The 24,427-nt window shown below is 34.6% G+C and overlaps 1 protein-coding gene across 1 annotated transcript in view; it reads right to left on the minus strand.

Annotated features, from left to right (window-relative positions):
- The window catches only part of sspo (SCO-spondin), an 89,255-nt gene that overhangs the window by 37,341 nt on the left and 27,487 nt on the right, over positions 1–24,427 (minus strand). Inside the window, 35 exon segments of the mRNA XM_016518895.1 lie at positions 561–731; positions 808–857; positions 1,951–2,045; positions 2,133–2,275; positions 2,354–2,488; positions 3,466–3,636; positions 3,741–3,787; positions 4,556–4,808; positions 4,897–5,067; positions 5,806–6,048; positions 6,143–6,313; positions 7,605–7,787; positions 7,857–7,948; positions 8,110–8,235; positions 8,333–8,462; positions 9,058–9,180; positions 9,341–9,532; positions 10,682–10,846; positions 10,941–11,087; positions 12,185–12,340; positions 12,426–12,686; positions 14,342–14,483; positions 14,600–14,813; positions 15,409–15,529; positions 15,888–15,909; positions 16,309–16,547; positions 17,501–17,642; positions 17,925–18,052; positions 19,322–19,570; positions 20,618–20,731; positions 21,662–21,664; positions 21,763–21,950; positions 22,201–22,351; positions 23,537–23,719; positions 23,891–24,028. Coding sequence (XP_016374381.1) covers positions 561–731; positions 808–857; positions 1,951–2,045; positions 2,133–2,275; positions 2,354–2,488; positions 3,466–3,636; positions 3,741–3,787; positions 4,556–4,808; positions 4,897–5,067; positions 5,806–6,048; positions 6,143–6,313; positions 7,605–7,787; positions 7,857–7,948; positions 8,110–8,235; positions 8,333–8,462; positions 9,058–9,180; positions 9,341–9,532; positions 10,682–10,846; positions 10,941–11,087; positions 12,185–12,340; positions 12,426–12,686; positions 14,342–14,483; positions 14,600–14,813; positions 15,409–15,529; positions 15,888–15,909; positions 16,309–16,547; positions 17,501–17,642; positions 17,925–18,052; positions 19,322–19,570; positions 20,618–20,731; positions 21,662–21,664; positions 21,763–21,950; positions 22,201–22,351; positions 23,537–23,719; positions 23,891–24,028 — 5,259 coding nt within the window.

Genomic DNA, 24,427 nt, shown 5'->3' on the forward strand with positions numbered 1-24,427 from the left:
ATATATATATATATATATATATATATATATATATATATATGTATGTATATATAAATTAAATTTTTTTTTAAATTATATTATATTATATTATTATTATATTAAATTATTATTATAATTTTTGATATTTTTTTCTAGTGGTTGCAGGACATATAGTTAATTTATGTTAAGTGAGGATAGCAAAATAAAGTAAACAGTGACATATTATACCCAAAAATTCTTTATACAGTGGACTACCAGTAAAACTGATGCGACCTTTTTACACCACAGACAGACTGAACAAAATGAAGCATTGCTTGGTAATTGGTTGAGCTAAATTGGTATTATCTAATAGTATACTTAAATTTAACAGCTGACAGCTATTCAACCGAATTCATTACATACCTTTCAATCAACGTTATCTGACATTATCAAGATGAATTTGCTCTGACACAGTTTAACTCTGAGTTCTTGTCATATTTTATTACCATTTTCTAAACTATAGCGAATAAACTGATAATGTGAGAAATGTTGAAGGTGTCTGAATGAATTTAGGTCTGACTGTATATATATCTCTCACTCACGGCTGCAGGGTGTTGAAGTGCACACTCTGTCCTCTCGGTCCGGTCCCACACAGGGCAGTCCGTTCCCAGCTCGCTCCGGATCCGAACAGAAGCGATAGTGCGACTGCAGACCAGCGCCACACGTCACAGAGCACACACTCCACGGAGTCCAGGACGACCAGCCGCCATCCACTGAAACACACACACAGAGTCTCACACACACATCAGAGAGTGTGTTACAACACGAGAGCGTCTCTAAACCTCTTACCGTCACACTCCACACTCATACAGTCCACCAGCTTTCCTGATTCACACGTGCTGCAGAAAGAAAATACATAATGAATAAATAACACTGTTTTACATTTATATGGTCATATCATATGCAATCTCATTAAATGCATAATTAAAAATAATTACCAATAATTATTAGTATTATTAAAATATTATTAATAATATAAAAATATATATTTGATTAATATTATTTTTATTTATAATTGTTTTATTAATAATAATAATTATTATTATTGAAAATTATAAAATATATTGTATTTTTAAGGCTTTTTAATAAGGTATTCTATCTATTTATAAAAAAATTAACATTAACATATATGTTAATCATTAGCAGTCTTAAGTCGCTGGGGGATATTTGTAGCAATAGCCAAAAATACATTGTATGGGTCAAAATTATTGATTTTTCTTTTATGCCAAAAATCATTAGGATATTAAGTAAAGATCATGTTCCATGAAGATATTTAGTAAATGTCCTACTGTAAATATATCAAAACTTAATTTTTGATTAGTAATATGCATTGCTAAGAACTTCATTTGGACAACTTTAAAGATGATTTTCTTAATATTCTGATTTTTTTGCACCCTCAGATTCCAGATTTTCAAATAGTTGTATCTCAGCCAAATATTGTCCTATCCTAACAAACCATACATCAATGGAAAGCTTATTTATTCAGCTTTCATATGATGCATACATCTCAATTTCGAAAAATTGACCATTATGACTGATTTTGTGCTCCAGGGTCACATATGTTACACATTCATATATGTACAACTGTTAAATAAAAAATAATAATTACAAACTTTCACTAAAATATATTGACATTTTATATGTATTCTTATGTGTTACTGTTAAATGCATTAAAAATAATTAATTATTAAGAAAGAATGATATTATAGGATAAAATTATATCGCTTATGTTTTCAAAGTTTTTAAGACTTTCAGTAATTAAAAAAAATATTCTACCAATTAAATATATTAACATTTTACATTTTAAAAATACTTATATATTCATATAGGCATTACTGGTAAATACATGTTAAAATTATTATTAATTTAAAAATAATAAAATATATCGCTTATGTTCTATAATCTATCTATAATTTAGTGCTGTGTTGTTACCAGTTGTTGCAGTTTTTGGTGACTGTGGCTCCGGGTTTGTGCTGCTCTCCATCAACATGACAGCGACAGAGCGACAGAGACACACACTCGCCATCCTGAAACACACACACACACAAATGACAGATACACACTCACAGACTCTTCACAGACATAATCAGATATACACACACACACACACACACCTGTAGGGCCGACCCATCGGGACACTGGCACCCAGGCAGACAGCTGGTGTTTCTCTGGACCTCCGTCCCCAAATCTGAGCACAGCAGCTCCTCTCTCACACACGCGACCCACTCCTGACCTTCTGTACAAGCGCTTCCATTCCCTGAGATCACACACACAGACAGAAATGATGAGGTTCCAGGACTCAGCTCACACAAACACACACGTGTGCGTCACTGACCGCAGGGCTGCAGGTTACAGGCGCTGAACTGCTGAGGCGTCCCGTGAGTCCTGACCGGACCTCTGGTTCTGCTCCTGTATCCTCCGCCGCAGGGAACCGAACACTCGGACCACGGGCTCCACGGGCCCTTCACTCCTGAACACAGAGACCACAAAGATCACATGCACAGTCACTTCACAGGGTCAGACCTCCTGGATAGAGGCTCATGATTTTCTGTTTTATAGGCCTTGAGTGGTTTGAACCATATTTTGGAATAAATCAGTGACGCCTCATAATTATTCATTAATTATTAGTATAATTATTCATTATTCATGTATTCTCCAATTGTAAGTCTCTTTGGATAAAGTAAATGTAAGGTGTGGCTTCACCCTGCAAAATTTGCGTCATTCACATTCACACAAACACAAACAGTTCTGCATTTTTATTAATGCATTAAAATACCGAATGGCACCTAGCAAACAGGCCTTCACACTTAGCTTTTCTATTTATTTATGTATTTTTTCATTATTTTATATCTATATTTTTTATTTTATATTTATTTTAATTTAGTAACGTATATACAATTTATTATTTAATTTCAATCATTTATTTTATATACAGTATATTTTATTTTGCTTTAGAAATTTTATATAATTTTTTTTTTGCATTATATGCATAAATATCATGTATGTTATTGTTACATGTATGCTGCATCAAAATTGATGTGTACATTTTTAAAAAATCACAAAAAAAACGTATTTTTTTAGCACTGAGATACTATTATAGCTTTCAATAATATTTTGCATTAGTTTTCATTTTAACATTTTAAATTTTTTATTTACATTTTAGTTAAAGTTTTAGTAAATTTGTTGCTTTTGTCAATTTTATTTTTTTTAATATGTCCATAAAGTTTTTAAAAAATATATTTTTTATTTTATTTTTTGTTTTTGTTAGTTAATCAACAAAGACTAAAAAATCTGTTAGTTTTTTTTAGTTAACATTTATTGCAAATATATTTGTGTGTCTAATTGTAAATCGCTGTGTGCCATTAAAGCTTTTATGATGTTATTGACCTGCGTTGAACTCTTAATCGCAGAAAGTCTTTGTCATGTGTTGTCATGGGGTCACTGTACCGAAACAAGGTGTAATGCTGCATGTGTCCAGTCCGATGCGCTCGCCCTCACACGCACGGCCACCAAACGCCGGCGCTGGATCGGTTCCTGAACGGTAGCGGCGTCTGATGCCCACGTCACATGTGCGACTGCATGCGCTCCAGGCCGTCCACTCACTCCACCCACAATCCACTGCAGAGGATGAGAAGGAATAAAAGCAGATGGGAAAACCCTTCCCAGCCTATAGGTAGATGAAAAACAGATATGGTGCAGAGGGTGTGATGTGTGATCCTCACCAGGGCAGGGCGCTGTTCCACACTGCATCTCTCCATTAACACACGTGCTGTGAGCAAACACAAAGAGACTGTCAGACGAAATCAACAGGGAAGCTGAATATACATGTCACACGAAAAGTGATAAACTATTATCATTATCATAACTTGACAACACTGAAAAATCTCAAGGGTGGTTGACATGTTTCTGTAATATTATAGCAGTATTATGTAGTATCACACTATAATTAATTCAAGACCATTTAAAATATATGCTTTTTTTTTTTTTTAAATATATGAATTTTTTTTACTTTTAAAAATGCATTGACTATTTAAGTGAATATTTAAGCATTCAAAAATGTATTGAATTCAAAATTAGACAAATCTTGTTGAAAAAAGGGTCAAAGGTCAAAAAGTGAGTTTTTGCACAAGGCTGCATTTATTTGCTCAAAAATACAGTATAAATTGTGATATATTATTACAATTTAAAATAGCTGTTTTCTATGTGAATGTATGTTAAAATGTATTTTATTTCTGTGATGCGCAGCTGAATTTTCAGCATCATTACTCCAGTCTTCAGTGTCACACGATCTTCAGAAATCATTCTAATATGATGATTTGCAGCTCAAGAAAAATTTCTGATTATTATCAATGTTGAAAACAATTGTGCTGCCCGATATTTTTGTGGAAACTGTGATACATTTTATTTTTCAGGATTCACAGATGAATAGAAAGTTGCATTTATTTGAAACAGAAATCATCTGTAACATTATAAATGTCACTTTTGATCAATTAAATGCATCCTTGCTGAATAAAAATATTAATTTAAAGTAGGTTACCAGTTGTTACAGCTGTCGTTGGGCACGCTGTCTCCCTGCATGTATAGCGCCCCCTTATGGTAACACGGGCAGCGGTAGAGAGGCACACAGGTGTTATTGAACAGATAGAAACCAGGAGAGCAGTAACAGCCATCATAACACTCGGTGGCACACTCCACATCCACCGTGGCATCCAGACACACTCGTGGACACGCACCGCCCTGAGCCTCGCACTGAGCCTTAGACAGGAAGCTCATGCCGTCTGGACACACACCTGCAGCACACACACACACACACCAGTCAAACACGCACATCAGCAGAAGCTATGCAGAGGCTCCAGCAGGTTTAATAGCGTGATTTACCAGAGCAGGGCTGGACGTTGCAGTCTCGTGTCTGTATGTGCGGCCCGGGACAGCCGAGGCCTTCGTACAGCGGCGGAGGAGAACTGCAGAAGCGCTCTCTCGTCTGAACACCAGAGTCACACTCAGACGAACACACAGACCAGCTCGACCAGGACGACCAGCCGCCGTTCACTAGTGTCACACCAGAGACAAACTATCACAGAAACTGCAGCGCTTGAGCTTGTAAAAGTATAGAGGATTTTCGGTTTGTTTGTTTTTTTTATAGTGATAGTGATAGTAGTGATTTTTTTTTTGAAGATTAATTACATTTCGTATTTGTTTCCACTGTAATAAAGAATTAAATGATTTTCTTTTTATAAGATTTTTATTTGGTAATACTGTAGGTATTATTTATTTTGTATTATTAATTTTATCATTTTATTTTTATTCATTTTAGTTTTATAATTTCTTAATGTGAATTACCTTTTATCTTATGTTTTTTATACTACACAATTTTAATTTTAGTTATATTTTTAACATTTTTTGTTTTTAATTATTACTATTTAGTTTATTTATTTTAATAAACAGTAAAAATAAAATAAATAAAAGTTTATTTAGTACTATTTATTTTTATTTTAGCTTTAGTTTTAGTTCAGTTTTCATTTTAATTTAACAGGTTACATTTTTAGCTATTTTTGTATGTGCTTTTGTAATTTTTATTGGGTTTTTTATACTACTATTTACATTTAATTGATTTTAATTTCAGTTTTAGTTTAGTTTTCTTTTATTTTTCAGGATTCACAGATGAATAGAAAGTTGCATTTATTTGAAACAGAAATCATCTGTAACATTATAAATGTCACTTTTGATCAATTAAATGCATCCTTGCTGAATAAAAATATGAATTTAAAGTAGGTTACCAGTTGTTACAGCTGTCGTTGGGCACGCTGTCTCCCTGCATGTACAGCGCCCCCTTATGGTAACACGGGCAGCGGTAGAGAGGCACACAGGTGTTATTGAACAGATAGAAACCAGGAGAGCAGTAACAGCCATCATAACACTCGGTGGCACACTCCACATCCACCGTGGCATCCAGACACACTCGTGGACACGCGCCGCCCTGAGCCTCGCACTGAGCCTTAGACAGGAAGCTCATGCCGTCTGGACACACACCTGCAGCACACACACACACACACACACACCAGTCAAACACACACATCAGCAGAAGCTATGCAGAGGCTCCAGCAGGTTTAATAGCGTGATTTACCAGAGCAGGGCTGGACGTTGCAGTCTCGTGTCTGTATGTGCGGCCCGGGACAGCCGAGGCCTTCGTACAGCGGCGGAGGAGAACTGCAGAAGCGCTCTCTCGTCTGAACACCAGAGTCACACTCAGACGAACACACAGACCAGCTCGACCAGGACGACCAGCCGCCGTTCACTAGTGTCACACCAGAGACAAACTATCACAGAAACTGCAGCGCTTGAGCTTGTAAAAGTATAGAGGATTTTCGGTTTGTTTGTTTTTTTTATGGACAAAAATAGTGATTTTTTTTTTTTGAAGATTAATTACATTTCGTATTTGTTTCCACTGTAATAAAGAATTAAATGATTTTCTTTTTATAAGATTTTTATTTGGTAATACTGTAGGTATTATTTATTTTGTATTATTAATTTTATCATTTTATTTTTATTCATTTTAGTTTTATAATTTCTTAATGTGAATTACCTTTTATCTTATGTTTTTTATACTACACAATTTTAATTTTAGTTATATTTTTAACATTTTTTGTTTTTAATTATTACTATTTAGTTTATTTATTTTAATAAACAGTAAAAATAAAATAAATAAAAGTTTATTTAGTACTATTTATTTTTATTTTAGCTTTAGTTTTAGTTCAGTTTTCATTTTAATTTAACAGGTTACATTTTTAGCTATTTTTGTATGTGCTTTTGTAATTTTTATTGGGTTTTTTATACTACTATTTACATTTAATTGATTTTAATTTCAGTTTTAGTTTAGTTTTCATTTTCATTTTAGTAAAATTTTTAGCAATTTTGTTGTGTGCTTTTGTCATTTTTGTCATCATTTAATTTTAAGGTCTAGTTTTAGTTCAGTTTTAGTTTTGTTAATATTATTTTCAGTTTTAATTTTAGTGCTTCAATGAAAATTGCAAATGTTGCTTTGAAAACTAACTGTTAATAATTAATAATAATAATAATAATAACTGTTAATAATAAGCTATATATTATATATTATTAATATTTATATTTCATTTGATTGTTTATTTTAGGCTTAATTAAGTTACCATATTAGAATAATGTTTAGGTAAAATTTGCCTTTACTCTGAAATTAAAAAATAGACTATCAACATATTTGGTCTTTTTTAAAATTAATTTAGTATTTATTTATTGTTTAAATTTGAAAGAAAAAATTGTGATATGGTGAAACGTCAACTCATCAAAAGCTCTATGAATTTTACTGTACATTTCTGCCATATGGACATCAACTTGACATAGTCACCACTGATAAGCTACTACTTTAACTTAACTTTAAAATAGAAACTTACATTTTCTGTAAAGCTGCTTTGCGATGATTTGTATCGTGAAAAGCGCTATACAAATAAACTCGAATTGAACTGAATTGTATGCATCTTTGCAACTAAGAGCAAATGAGCAAGACAAAGAAGTCTAATTTCCAATGCTATAATGAAGTGTGTTTTGAGATGTACCGGGGCAGTGGATGGTGTTGCACGGCTCGTGTTCTTCCGCCTCTCCTCCACAGGAGGCGCCGGTGAGTGTGTGATTACAGCTCCTGAAGCGCCGCCTCAGTCCCACGGCGTCCACATGATGAAAACACGTCTTACTGCACTCGGACCACAGCGTCCACTCGCTCCACGACACTCCCTCAGGACCTGCACACCTCACAGTCATCATCTGCACTAACACTAGTGTTATACGCTAACAGTTTGATTTGAGGTTACCCTCTGAGCAGGACGAGTAGCACCGACGGGCTTCAGTAGAGTCTCCTTCACACGGCTCCACATTCCCCGCTCCCACTGGACTCAGAGGAGATCTGTGGAGAAACGGCATATAGATGACTTATATAATCATTCAAAATATCAATAAAAATGTATTTTTCAATGTAATAAAACATGTTTTCCTGCTGGTTTTTACATGCATAGAAACACTGCAGAATATAACTTCACTAAATGGTTCATGAACCAGTCAGTCCACCTGTAACGGTGCTCTATTCCTGTCCCACAGCTGCTGTCACATGACGTCCATGAAGACCAGGCCGACCAATCACAGCGAGCGGCACAGCTGGATTCATCACAGGTGACACGACCTTCTTTACACACACTGTGTGATTGGATCAAACATCACGACATGCATTTACAGCATTAAACACTGCCAGATCATCAGAAGAACAGCTCAGCAATCAATTGAATCTACTGACCATGTGCTGCAGCTGCTGTTACTGACGTCCTGACCAGGCCGGATGACCGAACCTTCCCATAAACACTCACATTCACTGGCATTGACACAACGGCCCTCTTGCAGTAAGAGCTTATGAGGACAACGACATCCTAACCAACAAAAGAACAAACATATATACATAAATCATATATTATCACTTCTCTTTTGGCCTTTCTCTTTGTAATAATAATTTATTATTTTTAAAATACAAAATTAAAATGGCTTATTAAATATTATTAAAATAAGAAATTATTTATCGTTATTAAAATAATATATTGAAATTATTTAATACATTTTAAATAACAAAGTATTATTATTATTACATTTAATTATTTATTTGTATTAAAATAATACATTTAATATAATAAATTTGAATAATTATTAATAATAATAATTTCTTTTTCAAATTACTATATTTCTATACTCTACAATATATACGTATTATTATCAGTATAATAATTATTAATAATTAATATTATTAAAATAAAACACAATAAAAATTAAACGTAAAAAATTAAATAAAATATATATATTTATTTATTTTATAAATATACTAGGTCTGCATATCTGTATTGATAATTTACATCAATATATAAATCATTTGAGATTCTAGATACAATACTAGAGGACAATACATAAAAAAACTGATTAATTGTAATAAATTATTTTCATATTAACAGCCTTAAAAAGGAGGTGAGGTTGTACCTGTAGTGCAGTTTAAGGTGCAGTTCCTCTCAGAATGAAGGTCAGAGCAGGTCACAGGACACGGCTTGATTTTTCCAGCCAAACAATCCGACTCCTCCACCAGGATCATTCCTCCAGTGCAGCCTGCAGCAAACAACCTCATTCAACAAGAGCATACAATAAACTACAAATAATAGTCTACATTTCAGAATAACAGAATTTCTGTTGCACTATAGCAAAATATAACTGCATATAACAGTCATGCATGCTTTTTAAACCACCGTGCAGCATGTGCAGCGCTCACCGCTCTGTGTGTCTGTGTTTGGGCCGCAGGTCTGCGTGTTACACGTGTGTGTTTGTCTGCTCATCCCCTCACAGTCTCTCCCACCGTTTTTGGGCGGAGGGTTCGAGCAGGTCCTGTTCCTCACCATCAGTCCTCCACCACACGGGACGTCACAACCGGACCACTGCGTCCACTCCGACCACTGACCGTCCACTGAGAATTCATAAGAGAGAACAATGAGCCTCGAATCCGTGCGTTACAGTGATTTTACTGCGATTAAGGGAGGTTTTCAGAGATATGAGCACATTCAGCTCAGTTTGGACCCAGAAGAGGAACTTTAAAAAAAATCCAATTTGATGAAATGAAAACAAAAATGGGTTAAGACTGTCAAAATGCACATCTTTTTTTAAATTTTTTTTAAGAAATAATAATTAAAATAATAATTACATTACATAAATTACATAAATATTATTAAAATATTTAAAATTATTTCCTTTTCAAATGACTATAATTTAACATATATATTATTATTAATATTACTAGAACTTTTATTTATTGTTATCAAATACCTGGAAAAGGTATGTATAACATATAATAATAATGTATTATTATAATATATGTAGCCTCTTTCCCATATTTCTCACACACTTTTAGAACTGAATTTTAGTGATACGCATGAATATACACACACACAAAACACATAACGAATATAAGTGACATAACAAATAAACTATTTAAAAAACGTACAATAAAAAATATTTTTAAAAATTAAAGTCCACATTTCACTTTGCATATTGATGATCCCGCATGAAAAAAAGAATCATCTTTTTCATCTGGAAGCCATGGCTTTTTCAAGTCAAATGAATATATTTTGTTTTAAAAAATTCCATGGTAACATTTATGTTGTTTTGTAAAAAAAAATTGTGCATATATGTTTCATAAATTATGACTGTTTTTCAGTTACGAGTTCAAAGGAGTTTAATTCAATTCAATTCATTTCAATAATTAATTATGCTAACAATGGCAATTCTCAGATTATTTGTTTTTATAAACTTCATATAATGATATATTCAAATATAAATTTCTCATGCATATATGCAATATGTTTTTCTTGCATTGCTATAGTTCATGTATAACTTGCAATTCCAAAAATGTCTAGAAAAAGAAAACCGGGTAACTGTAGTAATAACACAATAACATTCAAAACTTTGAAATGTTTGCAAATTCACTCACTGATGAGAAAATCTGGTTTCAGCTGAAAAGTCTTTTAATTCTGACTGTTTTATAATATTATGTCGAATGCAAAAACAGTATGCAGGTTTTGAATGCATTATGAGTGTTAATACAGAAACATGTTTGTACCAGGACAGGCCTGCAGGAAACACGCGCGGCTGTCGAACTGAGCGCCGCCGCAGGATCCGCCCGACCGGGCGTCTCTCAGGATGTTCCTCTGGCGGAAAAGCGACCCCAGACCACACGACACGCTGCACTGACTCCAGGACGTCCAGGGAGACAGAATACAGTCGACTGCAGGACACAAACAGAGCTCTCAATCCCACAATGCACCTGACCTGAGATCAGCTCACACATAAACATCTGAGATGTGTGTTTCTGGACTCACAGCAGTCGCTCTCGTCCGAGCCGTCAGCACAGTCTCTGCGCAGGTCACATCTCTTCTCCAAACTCACACACTCGCCGCTCCAGCAGCTGAACTGTTTGGAGGAGCAGAGTTTGGGCAGCAGGGGGTGCTGAGAGGGTGTGACGGACCCTGAGGACAGAGATTAGTGTTATTCATGTTTCTGTGATTGAGACTATTATAAGAAGAATATTTATTAAAGAATATTATAAATGGTCAATGAATGGTTTTAATATGTGTTAGGAGAGTCAACACTATTACAAATAACACATGTATTCATTTAGTAGATGCATTTTCAGCTTGGCCTTTACTGGTTCATTAAAAATAAAATAAAATAAAATAAAATAAAAGTGCATTACAAAAAGTGTTGTGAGTGTAAAATGTGAAAAACAATTCAAATGAAACAATACATGATAAATAAAGCAAATATTTGCTTTTAATTCTAAAAACTTTTTAAAATAAGTTTAAGGTTAGTATAACTACATAAACAAATCAGACAGTTTATAAAAACATTTTTAACAACGTACTGAATCACCTGAATAATTGTAACAGTGTTGAAAAATAATAATAAATAAATAATTTTCAGTAAATGAAATTAAACTGAAATATAAATATTAAATGAAAAACTTGGCAAAGAACTGAAATAAGTTTATGCTGGAGTACTAAATTTGAAAATAAAAATAAATTAATTATTAAATAAATTACTATTAAAATAACCCCAAAATTAATAAAAATTACAAATGCACATAACAAAATTACTAAAACAAAATTAGAATGAAAACTGAAAATATAAAAATAAAAGCTAATTCAAAATATTAATAAATATTATAAAAGTACATAAATAACACTAAAATAATATGTCACATTTGTATATTAAGTGAAATGCTGTTGTTTGTTGTTGATGCTTGACCTTGTATGTAGAAATCAGGATGTTTTATTTCTGCATATTTGGTATAAATGCATCTAATGCTGTTACCTTAATTGACATCCTCACTGTTTTTGTGCAAGATAAATAATATCCTGCATGCGGAAATAAATTATATCACAGTTCTGACAGCTCATTATTTAAAAAGATAAAGCTCTTAAATAACTTCAAGATAATTAGCTAGTACTTTTTCAGAAGGGCAACCTGACTGTAATTTAACTACTTCAGTTATGATTAGCAGCTTCTATGCAGCTTCCTCAACACTGATGGCATGTAATTAGCAAAATAAATGTTTTATTTTTACCACAGCGATCTTCATCGGATCCGTCGGGACAGTCCTCACGGCCGTCACACACAAGAGCAGCTTCCACACAACCAAACGTCCTGCAGGCGAACTGTCCTTCCACGCACACAACTCTGGGTAAGCCATCATCAGGGGGTGTAGATGTATCCCAGAATCCTTTCGAAAATGGATCACAGTATTTTGAAAGCATTTACTATTGTTATACACCAGCACCTGCTGTGTCAAACACACAAACACACACCTGTCGTGTTGAAGAAGGGTGTAGGCGTCAGAACATGAACGCCCGGTTCTCCCGTCGGACCGACAGCAGGTGGCGCTGTTGTGATGTGGGTCGGTGGAGCTACTCCTGGGCTGCCGTCCTGTGGACTCGTGGTGTGAAGTCCGGGACGTCCAGAGGTGTAGTTATAGTGACCAGGATGTCCCGTTGGGCCGGTGTGGGTCTGTAATCCTGGAACACCAGGTGGCGCTGTGGTCACTTCACTCCTGGGTGTGACCAACTCATCTGAACAGAACAATGAAAATAATAACTCTGTTAGTTGCAACCAATTTTTTTTTCTTCTGAGGTTGATATAATAGATAAGATTACATATATTACACATTGCATCATATAATGCTTAAAGAAAATGCTAAAAAAGGCTATTTTCTAGGACCATTAACGTTGTTTAAAATGTATTAATTACAGTTTTTTTTCAACTGCTTACACACATTTTCAAAACTTTGCCTCTTTTTTTTTTTTACTTTACACACAAATCCAAGAATTTCACACATGAATTAGTGTATGGTTTTGCAGATTTGGTGTGTGGTTCTGGTGTTTGAGTGTCAGCTTTCAGAAATTGTGTGACAAGTAAAGATTTTGTGTAAGCGGTTGAAAAAAACTGTAATAAATTATATTTCATGCATAGAATTAATTAACATTTGCTATTTTTATTTAAAATGTATACAAATAATTATATTATTTAAAAAATATAATTAAAAATGGCATTAATGTAATGGGAATTTTTTTTGTTTGTTTTGTTTTTTATTATGGCATAATAATATATATATATTTTTTATGGCATTTTGGATTATAGCAAAGTTATTATTGGTAACTAAAACTAACACCATAAACACCAATGTTTGTTACATGATAAATGTTCTATAACTGAAATAAAATATTTGTAAAAATTTAAATGATTTTATTTTCACCTAGTTGCCAAGGCAACATTTCTCATTTTCATTTAGTTTAACTTGAAGTATTTGCCTTTTTTTTTTTTACTTTACACACAAATCCAAGAATTTCACACATGAATTAGTGTATGGTTTTGCAGATTTGGTGTGTGGTTCTGGTGTTTGAGTGTCAGCTTTCAGAAACTGTGTGACAAGTAAAGATTTTGTGTAAGCAGTTGAAAAAAACTGTAATAAATTATATTGCATGCATAGAATTAATTAACATTTGCTATTTTTATTTAAAATGTATACAAATAATTATATTATTTAAAATATATAATTAAAAATGGCATTAATGTAATGGGAATTTTTTTTGTTTGTTTTGTTTTTTATTATGGCATAATAATATATATATATTTTTTATGGCATTTTGGATTATAGCAAAGTTATTATTGGTAACTAAAACTAACACCATAAACACCAATGTTTGTTACATGATAAATGTTCTATAACTGAAATAAAATATTTGTAAAAATTTAAATGATTTTATTTTCACCTAGTTGCCAAGGCAACATTTCTCATTTTCATTTAGTTTAACTTGAAGTATAAAAATAAATAAAATTAAAATTGGAACAAAAAAGTATAATTTAGAGCGAGAGAGAGAGAGAGAGAGGTATGGATATTAAAAAAATAGTAAAAATGACAAAAACATAACAAAATAACTAAAACTGTAACTAAAATTAAAATGAAAATAAAATGTAAAAAATATACCAGTAATACTAAAATAACATTGCATTATGGTAATGTTTGGGATTTTAGTGTGTTTAATTGTCATGATAATGTCAATGTAACAATGTAAAAAAAAGTAATTGTCATCAAAATATGATTAAACGTTTTTATGTAAAATAATTTTTTTCTGTTGTTTTTAATGTGGTATGAATTATGACCTGGTCACTTGATTCACCCAGGTAATGAAAACTAAAAAGAAACACCAGCAGGCAGCAGTTGTACCTCCTCTACAGCCCAGCACCTCCACACGGAGGTAGAAAGTGTGGCGAAACTCTACAGGAATGATCCGGAGAAACCGAGCTCGGACCAATCTGTCCAACCAGCGTGTGACGGGCGTCCGGCTGACCATCCTCACCTCAAATATCTGACACGGACACAACAACACACTTCATTTACACATCCATTTCATTCCTAAATCAGCTAACTTTCATTTTAACCAGCACAGCTCAATCCTAATGGCAAATTCATGGGTTTGATTACCTTCGGAGGAGAGCCTCTGTCTCCAGTCTCAGTGAAGTTGAGGAAGTGGTTCTCCACTAAAGCGAAGGCCAGTCTGTATTTGCTCAGGTATCCCCACATGCGTTCACTACCCTGCGTCACCACACCTGAAATCCACGTGGGCTCCAGGAAATCCACCTGGAAATACGGATGAGGGTCTCCAGGTAACGGACTCCATCCGGGCTCCATCACCATCCTGAGAAGCACCAAAACAAACAAATATGACCTTGGAGCACAAAACCAGTCATAATGGTCAATTTTTCCGAAATTGAGATTTATACATCAGCTGAAAGCTGAATAAATAATCTTTCCATTGATGTATGGTTTGTTAGGATAGGACAATATTTGGCTGAGATACAACTATTTGAAAATCTGGAATCTGAGGGTGCAAAAAAATCTAAATATTGAGAAAATCATCTTTAAAGTTGTCCAAATGAAGTTCTTAGCAATGCATATTACTAATCAAAAATTAAGTTTTGATATATTTACAGTCGGAAATTTACAAAATATCTTCATGGAACATGATCTTTACTTAATATCCTAATGATTTTTGGCATAAAAGAAAAATCTATAATTTTGACCTATACAATGTATTTTTGGCTATTGCTACAAATATACCCCAGTGACTTAAGACTGCTTTTGTGCTCCAAGGTCACATTTGTCATCAAAGGCATCATGTCACATGTTGTGGTTGATCTTGTTTATTCTATTTGCAAGATGAGATGATAGTCATATTTTCTTCATTTGTGCATTCATACGTTTATAACCTTAATTCATCATAAAACGCTCACACATTGGGTACGACGTTGAGCCGGCCTGCGTCTGCAGGATTATTCTCTCTGTATGAGGACGAGGTCAGCTGACCATAATGGATATGCCCATCCTCCAATCCCAGAGCAGAAGAACAGACACCTGATGCGTGACAGACAGGTGAGAGTCAGGTAAGGTTATTACGGTTAACTAATAGCACAAAAACTTTTTTGTTACTTGAAAACATTTTAACTGAAAAAAAAACAAAAAACATTTTATTTCAGCTAGTGGTCAAGGCAAGATTTCTCATTTAGTTCTCATTTAGTTTAACTTGATGTACTAAAATAACTAAAAATAAAATATAAATGAATACAAATGTATAGAGTTTTTTTTTTTTAATGATAACACACAAGAACATTTTAAAAACTTTAACTAAAATTAAACTGAAAAGAGAGAGAAAAAAAATATCTAATTCAGAATATTAACAAAAACTATAATAATATATCATACGAGTTCCTACCTTTCTGACCAGGTCCTCCTTCCTAGGAAATGCAAAGAAAAAAATAGTTAAGCAATTTAAAATTTAATTCCAGGATTAATTACAATTACTGTGTATCTGATATACAACTAATAAACATTAATAACAAAAACACATTTCATTAAAACACAACTATAACCAATCTTCTGGACAGCAGAGTCACAATAGTACTACTTAAGCTCTAGCAACAACATTTGTGCCATATTATATGAAAGAAAATGAGGCATATTTAATAAATGTAATATCAAATACTTTGCATTATGACAGAGTTTGTTTAGCTTTATACATTTTAATATTATAATTATTTTTTAAGTGATATGGCTATACTTTTGGGTTGGGCATGTCATTGTCAGATTTGCTTTAACTGTGATTCTAGTTAACATGTTAATAGGTTAAGTCTCACAGTTGTGGTCAGGGCACTCTGAGTGGTCACGGGTTTCTTGCTGGGCGTCCGGAGAGGGGCGGCGGTGGGGGTGACGTGGGTAATATTTGTGTGTGTGCAGTCTCTCTCATCCGCTCCATCAGGACAGTGAGGAACTCCATCACAGCGGCGCTGCGCCTCAATGCAGCCTCCTGGAGGAGGACAGGAGAACTGACCCGACGGGCAGACCGCCGGCCTTCTGGTAGGAGCGGGACGAGTTCCTGAACATAAAAGAAATATTTCATTTATAACAAAATAAAGTGTTCAGCAAGAAAAAAAAGCACGGAAAAACTGAAGCCTATTTTTAGGATGAATAAGAGTTTGGCACTGTGACATTATTTATATTTTTTCCCTTCAAGTTCCAATTAATTTTTGTAATTCTCATTATTTTTAATGGCGATTTTCATTTTAAATAAATGCATTAGTGACATGCAGTATTTGTTGTTATTTCTTATTTAAATCTGTAAAATCTGATGCAATTTCTTTTTGTTTTGGTTCTGGGGTTAAATTTATTATAATAATTAATGATATATTTTCAAGCTTTATAAAACACTAAATCAAGGCCTTTTTTATCCCCTTTTTTGTCCAGCAGATTAAGTCTGGGTCTATGCCCACCACTGATATTTTATAATATCATTAATATAACATTATAATATTTATTAATATTTTTAATTAGTTTTTTATTTCAATTAAAGTTTTAGTAATTTTGTTGTTTTGTCATTTTTTTAATGGTTTTTGTCAAAAATAGTCTATTTATTTTTATTTTCCGTTTCATTTTTAGTAATTTTATTTTATTTTATTACACCAACTAAAGTAAATAAAAATGGCAACTAAAAGAAATGAAGCTATTATTTTATTCAAATTATCATCGATTTTTAAGAATATTTTTGTTGTAGTTAATGATAGTAACATTGGTACCCACCGCAGTTGAGCTCATCTGTCCCGTCGCCACAGTCGTTGATCCCATCACACAGCGCCCCCTTTGGACCAGCAGGAACACAGCGGCCGTTACCGCAGAGGAACTCGCTTTCTCTACAGGGACGTAGCGGCGGGATGGGAGTTGACCACTCATGCTCTGATGGGAACGAGAGTCAGAGAATTTCAGATGGACTTTAGGGCTATTCACTTGCTGTTCTGACACCTAAAATGCAATGGAGAGGGAAACTAAAGATACCATCAGCGCAGCCCATGACTTCAACTCTCAGATAGATTCCATTCTGAAAATCATGAGGCAGAATTCGTACGAAGCGAGCCGACACCATCCGGTCTAGACGGGCCAAAGCTATGCCACGGTCATCACGGTTTCCCTCAAACACCTGGAAGAGACGTTCAGAAAAACGAAATATAAATACTTATTTCTTAAAGGTGCAGTATATAATTTTGACAACTAGTGGTTGAAATGGGTACTGCAGTACAAATTCAAAATACTTTAATACAAAATTACACAAAATATTTTTTCCATCTTTGAGAAGGCAGCCGCAGCCAACAGAAAAAAAATCAATGTTTCTATTTTGCTGCATGTAGTGTTTAAGTGGGACATGAATTGAAGTGTTAGATGAGATTTTGTCTGTTGTTCATGTTGGGTGATTGTGTGTCACCTTAGCTTTGGGTCTGGCGTCTGTGATCAGCTCTTTATATGTGAACCACTGACGTCCGTCGTTGCTGAACTGCAGATAGAAGCTGGAAACAAACGTGTCAAACACGCCGCCACCCTGCGTCAACACGCCTGCAACACCACAAACAAACAACACATTACATTTATTTAGCTTTATTATAAAAAGAAAAGCGTCACTGATATGGTCTTGCATTACCCATATTTCAGCACCAGAAAAACACAGACAAAGCAACCACTGAGAACAACCTAGCAACTGCCAAGCAACACCCTAGCAACCACCCAGAGAACTCTACAAAATGCCTAGCAACACCCTAGCAACCACACAGCAATGCCCTAGTAACTACCCATAAAACCCTATCAACCGCCTAGCAATGCCCTAGCAACCATCCAGAATTCCCTAGAAGCTGCCAAGCAACCACACAGCAACGCCCTAGCAACCACCCTGATAATCCTAGCAAACCGACTGACATTTCCCTTGTAATTAGCCAGCACAACCTAGAAACCACACAGCAAAGCCCCAGCAACCACCCAGAACACCCTAGAAACTGTCTAGTAACCACATAGCAACACCCTAGCAACTCCCAAGCAACTCCCTAGTAACTGCCTAGCAACCTCCAAGTAACAACATAGCAAAACCATTGCAACCACCCTGAACACTCTAGCAACTGCCTAGTAACCACATAGAAACACCGAAGCAACCGCCCTGAACACCCAAGCAACCACCTAGTAACCACATAGAAACACCCTAGCAACCACCTAGTAACACCACAGCAACACCCTAGCAACCACACAGCAATGTCCTAGCAATCACCCAAAACACCCAAGCAACTCCCTAGTAACTGCCTAGCAACCTCCTAGTAACCACATAGCAAAACCCTAGCAACCACCCTGAACACCCTAGCAACCGCCTAGTAACCACAAAGCAACACCCTAGCAACTGCCTAGTAACCACAAAGCAACACCCTAGCAACCACCCTGAACACCCTACTGTAGCAACCTCCAAGTAACCACATAGCAACACCCTAGCAACCACCCTGAACACCCTAGCAACCACCTAGTAACCACATAGCAATACCCTAGCAACCACCCTGAACACTCTAGCAGAAGCCTAGTGCTGACTGTTGCCACAGCAAGCACCACCCACAATTTCTTCAGAAAATGTACTCATTGTTATTATTATTAACAGTTTTTGCAGACTATAACTTGTAAATGCATTGGACATTTAAATATACAGCACTGTTATGTCACTAAAGTACAGTAAAATTAAAATCGATGTGAACTATATCATTTTCAAATATCATCAACATTCTAACGGACCTCAGCTTCAGTGAACAGCAGACTCTTTGACTATATGTTCTTAAATGAGCTGTTGTTTGTGACCTGTGATGTTGTAGTGTCTGAGCAGGTCTATCTGGAGGTACGGCCCGCGTGACGAGTGTCTGTGCTCCTCAGGGGTCCCGGCCGGGAGCTCTCTGTACTCCTCTGGCTCCGGGCTCCAGCCCTGCAGGTCGCTGTGGGGGTCCCGAGCGTGCAGACGTCCCGCTGACGGAGGGTGACCGGGCTGATGGGACGAGGCGCTGAAGCTGCTGGCGGGGAGCGAGAGAACGCCCAGAGCGGACCAACACTCATCTATAAAACAACATACAGAATACAGTATGTGAAAATAGAGCGTTAGAAATGACTCGGACGCATCAAAGACTAAATCAATAAATAAACACTAAATAAATAAATATAATAAAACATCTTTATATTATACAATATACATGAATAATACTTCACATAATTAGTACTGCATTTAAAGAGTTTTCATAATAAAAATGTGTATTTGCAAGTGATTTATAGTAGTTTTCTTGACCATGTGCATTAAAAATGACACAGTTCTGCTCAAAAGTTTATAGAATTACCCTTGCAGAATCTCTGAAAATGTTAATTATTTTAACAAAATTAGAGGAATCATAAACATCGCATTTTTTTTTTAATGCCGTTTCACATAACATATTTACATATACTGTAGTTCACGCGGCAAATTAATAGCTGAATTTATAAAAAATATCTGTTCAAAAGTTTATTTATCTTTGATTCTTAATACTGTGTCTTTACATTAGAATGATTCATGACTATTTTTCTGTTTTGTGATGGTTGTTCATGAGTCTATAGAAGCCTGTTTCTGCCACTGAATAAAAAATAAAAAAGATAATTACGACGACTTCTATCACAATTCTGACTTTTTTTTCTAAGAATTGTGTGATATAAACTTGCAATTCTGACTTTTTTCTCAAGCTATAAAGTCGGAATTGTGAAAAAGTCAGTCTTTTTTCCCCCTCAGAACTGGAATTTATAACTCACAATTGTGGGTTTATATCTCACAATTCTGAGAAATTCTGAGAAAAGAAGTCAGAATTGCGAGATATAAACTCGCACCTGTGAGAAAAAAAAATTAAGAATTGATTTCCTCTTTTTGTGTAATTTAGATGGAAAATGTTTGCCTTTTTATTGTATGAGTCACTTATCAAAAGTTGCTAAAAGTTGTCAAATAAATTTTCAAAATAGCTAAATTTGTTGCTTGGTGCTTTTGGAAGAAAAAGTTGCTAGCGTAATCTGAAAAGTTGCTAAATGTAGCAACAAAATTTCTAAGCTGGCAACACTGGTACTGATGTGTGTTTGAATGAAACGGACCTGCAGGTGGCAGAGGGTACGTCGGGACGGTCGGAGGGCCCTCTGGTGGTGTGGAGGGTCCGAGTGTTATTGGCAGGATCATTGGTGTAGTCGTCATGATAGTGCTGCCATTACCTGACAACACAACACAACACAACACAGCAGACTTCTGCATGAACAACAGCGCATTCTGACTGCATGATCAATCTAGTGTTATTATGAATACAAAAACCACAAGTATAAAATAATAACTATGACAAATATGTTAAACCTTCTTCTTCACAATAGCAACACTTGTCTCCTTCCCCTGGAATCAGAATATGACCCTGAAACAGAGAAAAAAATGTTACCCAGTTAAACCTGAACATGCAATATCGGTCACAGTTTATAATGAGGTCCCATTAGTTAATGTTAGTTATAGCATTAACAAAGCTCAATCTATTTGTTATAGTCTTTATTAATCTTTGTAAGTTAATAAAAATACAACTAGTATTTCACTTTAGCTCAGGTCCATTAAATAATATTAAAAGACACAACTTTTGATTTTAGTGATGCATTAGAAATTGTTGCAATTGCCATTAACTAAGATTAATGAATGTTTTAGAAGTATTTTTCACTGTTAATTAAAGAATTAACTTAGGTTAACAAATGGAACCTTATTAAAAAGTGTTAACGCAATAACTATCAATTTAATGCAAAAACTAAAATCAAATTGTCATTTGATTTCTGTGTTTTGTGGTGTAACTGAACAAATTAATTCACATTCATTTATATTAAAAACAGCCTGTTTCAGAGTAATAAACAGAAAAATAACAATATTAACATTGAAAAATTCATTAATTATGAAATAAATACAATTTCAGGAATGAGGCAATAATTTAACGATCAAGAAATGAATATTTAAATAATAATTAAATTTAAATAACAGTTTCATGTTCATGGTTCTCTGATGACAGTTAATGTTCAAATGATATGCAGGTAAACAAATAAATTGTTTAATATTTTTAATTTATTTAATTTTACATTTCTACAATTGAATTAATTATTAGCTTTTCATCAACTCACAAACTTCCTGCAGATTCAGGAGAGTTTTGTTTTATTCTCATCTGACAGGGTCAGTTCAGTTAAATCAATAATATTACTGAATATTAAGTGTCTTTTAACACACACACACACACACACACACACACACACCTGTGGGCATCCAGTGGCAGCGTAAGGACAGTACGGGACGCACTGCACCGTGAGGTTAGGCAAACACTGGCACATCTGACACTGACCGCCTTTCCAGCGCTCTCCCACCGCATGTGCGTGTCCATGATATTCACACTCACTGCACGGCTCCGTCTGACAGCTGAGAACAAACAAACCGCATGAAAAATATCATAAACATCCGCTAAAGCACTGCACTAGAAATGCCAGGGTCATGGGTTCGATTTCCAGGGAAAGCTTGTATTAATCAAATGTATAATGTAGTTTTTGGACACAAGCATCTGCTGAATGCATTAATGTGACTAATCAAAACATCTGCTAAAGCAAAAGGGCAGATGTGTGTTTTACATTTCCCAGATCTTCAGGATGCTTTGCAACATATTAATACTAACCGTCGTGCTTTCCGGTAAATTCCTCGGCACTGTCGGCCGTTTCCGTGTTTTAAGGGGTTATTCGGGCTGCGGAAAGACCACTGGACGCTCTGAACTCCACAGGGACCCAAACACTCGCCCCACCGAGACCAGGACGACCAGCCACAGTGAACTGATGAAAACACACATGTGCAGTGATTAAAAACCTTGCAGGACACACTTTAACAAGAAACAGAAAGAAAATCATAACATTTAAGCAATAGCAAGTACCAAATCATGGCTGGTTTGTGATGTAAACTAAAGTTTACTGGCTATTTAAAAAAAAAAAAGACTTATGTGTCTGTAAGGAGTTTGTGAGTTCATGAAAAGCTAATAATTCATTAAACTGTAAAAAAAACAAAAAAAAACAATTTAAATAAAACTCTTAATAAAAAATACTTAACATTATATTTGTTTACCTGCATGTTATTTGAACATTAACCAACATCAGAGAACCGTGAACATGCAAAATTGTTGTTAAATTATTTCAATATTAATTTCTTGATCATAAATAAAATTATTTTTCTAAATTGTAAATAAAATGAATATTTAGTTTTTTTCATTGACATGACTTAATAATAATTAAGCATATTTACAGTAAAATATTCATTTTTAAAACAACTTAAAAGAAATTAAAATCAGCATAAATTAAAAAAAACTTACATCCATCAATTAAAAACTATTTAAATTAAAATCACCATCAATTAAAAACAATTTAAATTAAAATCACCGTCAATTAAAAACAATTTAAATTAAAATCACCATCAATTAAAAACAAATTAACAAGTATTAGCATAATGTATACATAGGAATTACACAGGGCATATGGGTTGATGAAATTTTTTTTTATTGAAATAATAAAAAATTAAAATAAATTACTTTCATATAAAATACACTGAAATAAAACACTTTCAACAAATCAAATAAAACACTAAAAATGATAAAGTATTTTATTTGTGTACCTGCATGTCATGTGACCATTAACTGACATCAGAGAAGCATGAACATGTGGATGTTTTATTAAATGAGTGTGAGTGAATGTGTGTGTGATTGCGTGTGTGTGTTCTTGTTTATCCTACATTGCGGGAACCAAAGGATAGTAAAACTTGAAATTTCTGACATTGTGGGGAAAAATTATTGAAAATACTAAATGATGTATATCTGAAAGTGTAACAAGGCAAACAGGTTTTCTGTAAAGGGTAGGTTTAGGGGATATCGTTTGCTCAGTATAAATAATAGACATCTATGGAAAGTCCCACAATTCATAGAAACCTAACATAGTGTGTGAGTGTGTGTTTATTTGAGTGTGTGTGTTTACCTGAGCACTCTGGGTTGGTGTGACAGCGCTGGGCTTGTCCTTGCTCACACACACAGACGTCACAGCCCACTTTGACCTGCTGACCGGGCCAGTATCGAACCCCAGACACCTCACACACACACTCCTCCGGCCGAACACACTGCTGCTCGTGATTCATGACCGTCCCATCAGGACACCAGCAGCCTGATGGGAAACAACAGAACCAATGAGGAAACAGACAACCACGAATATACAGTACAGTAAAACAATCTTTTGTATTTATATTACCACAGCATTGGCATTTATGAATGGCCATCAGTGACATTAAAGAAGCTGTGAAGTATTTAGAGAGGTAAAGCATTGTTAATGGCTCACCTGTGAAACACCTGGAGTTGTGGTCACATGTTGTTGCTCCGGATACGTGAGCGCAGGTCAAAGGGCACGGCGCACAGCTATGTCTGACGAGGCCCACGGGACAAGAGACGTTAGCGCAGCCGTCCTGAGGACATGGCTCTGAAAAACACATCTGTGCTCAGCTGGGAAACATTGAGTGCTTCATCATGGAGCTCATTTAACAAAAAAAGAGCAGATGAACCGACCTGCACTGCTCTATACATCACTACAAACTGAGTTTAAACATACACTGCTGATACAGAAACCACAAGGGCTTTAGCTCAGCAATACTGGTCTGTTACTGTCTGTAACTGGTGAATATAAATAAAATATTGTTTGGTAAATGGTCTGAAATATAATACCCTTGATTCTAAATACTCTGTGTCATTACCTGAATGATCCATGACTGTTTTTTGTGTTTTGTGATGTTATTGTATTAATATTTTGAATTTTTTTTTTTTTTTTTTTTTATTTAATGTTTTATTTTGTTAGTATTTTTTAATTTTATTTTTTTTTTTA

Source organism: Sinocyclocheilus rhinocerous, unplaced genomic scaffold (assembly GCF_001515625.1).
Source record: "Sinocyclocheilus rhinocerous isolate Xijiao unplaced genomic scaffold, SAMN03320098_v1.1 scaffold1575, whole genome shotgun sequence".
Classification (NCBI taxonomy): Eukaryota; Metazoa; Chordata; class Actinopteri; order Cypriniformes; family Cyprinidae; genus Sinocyclocheilus; species Sinocyclocheilus rhinocerous.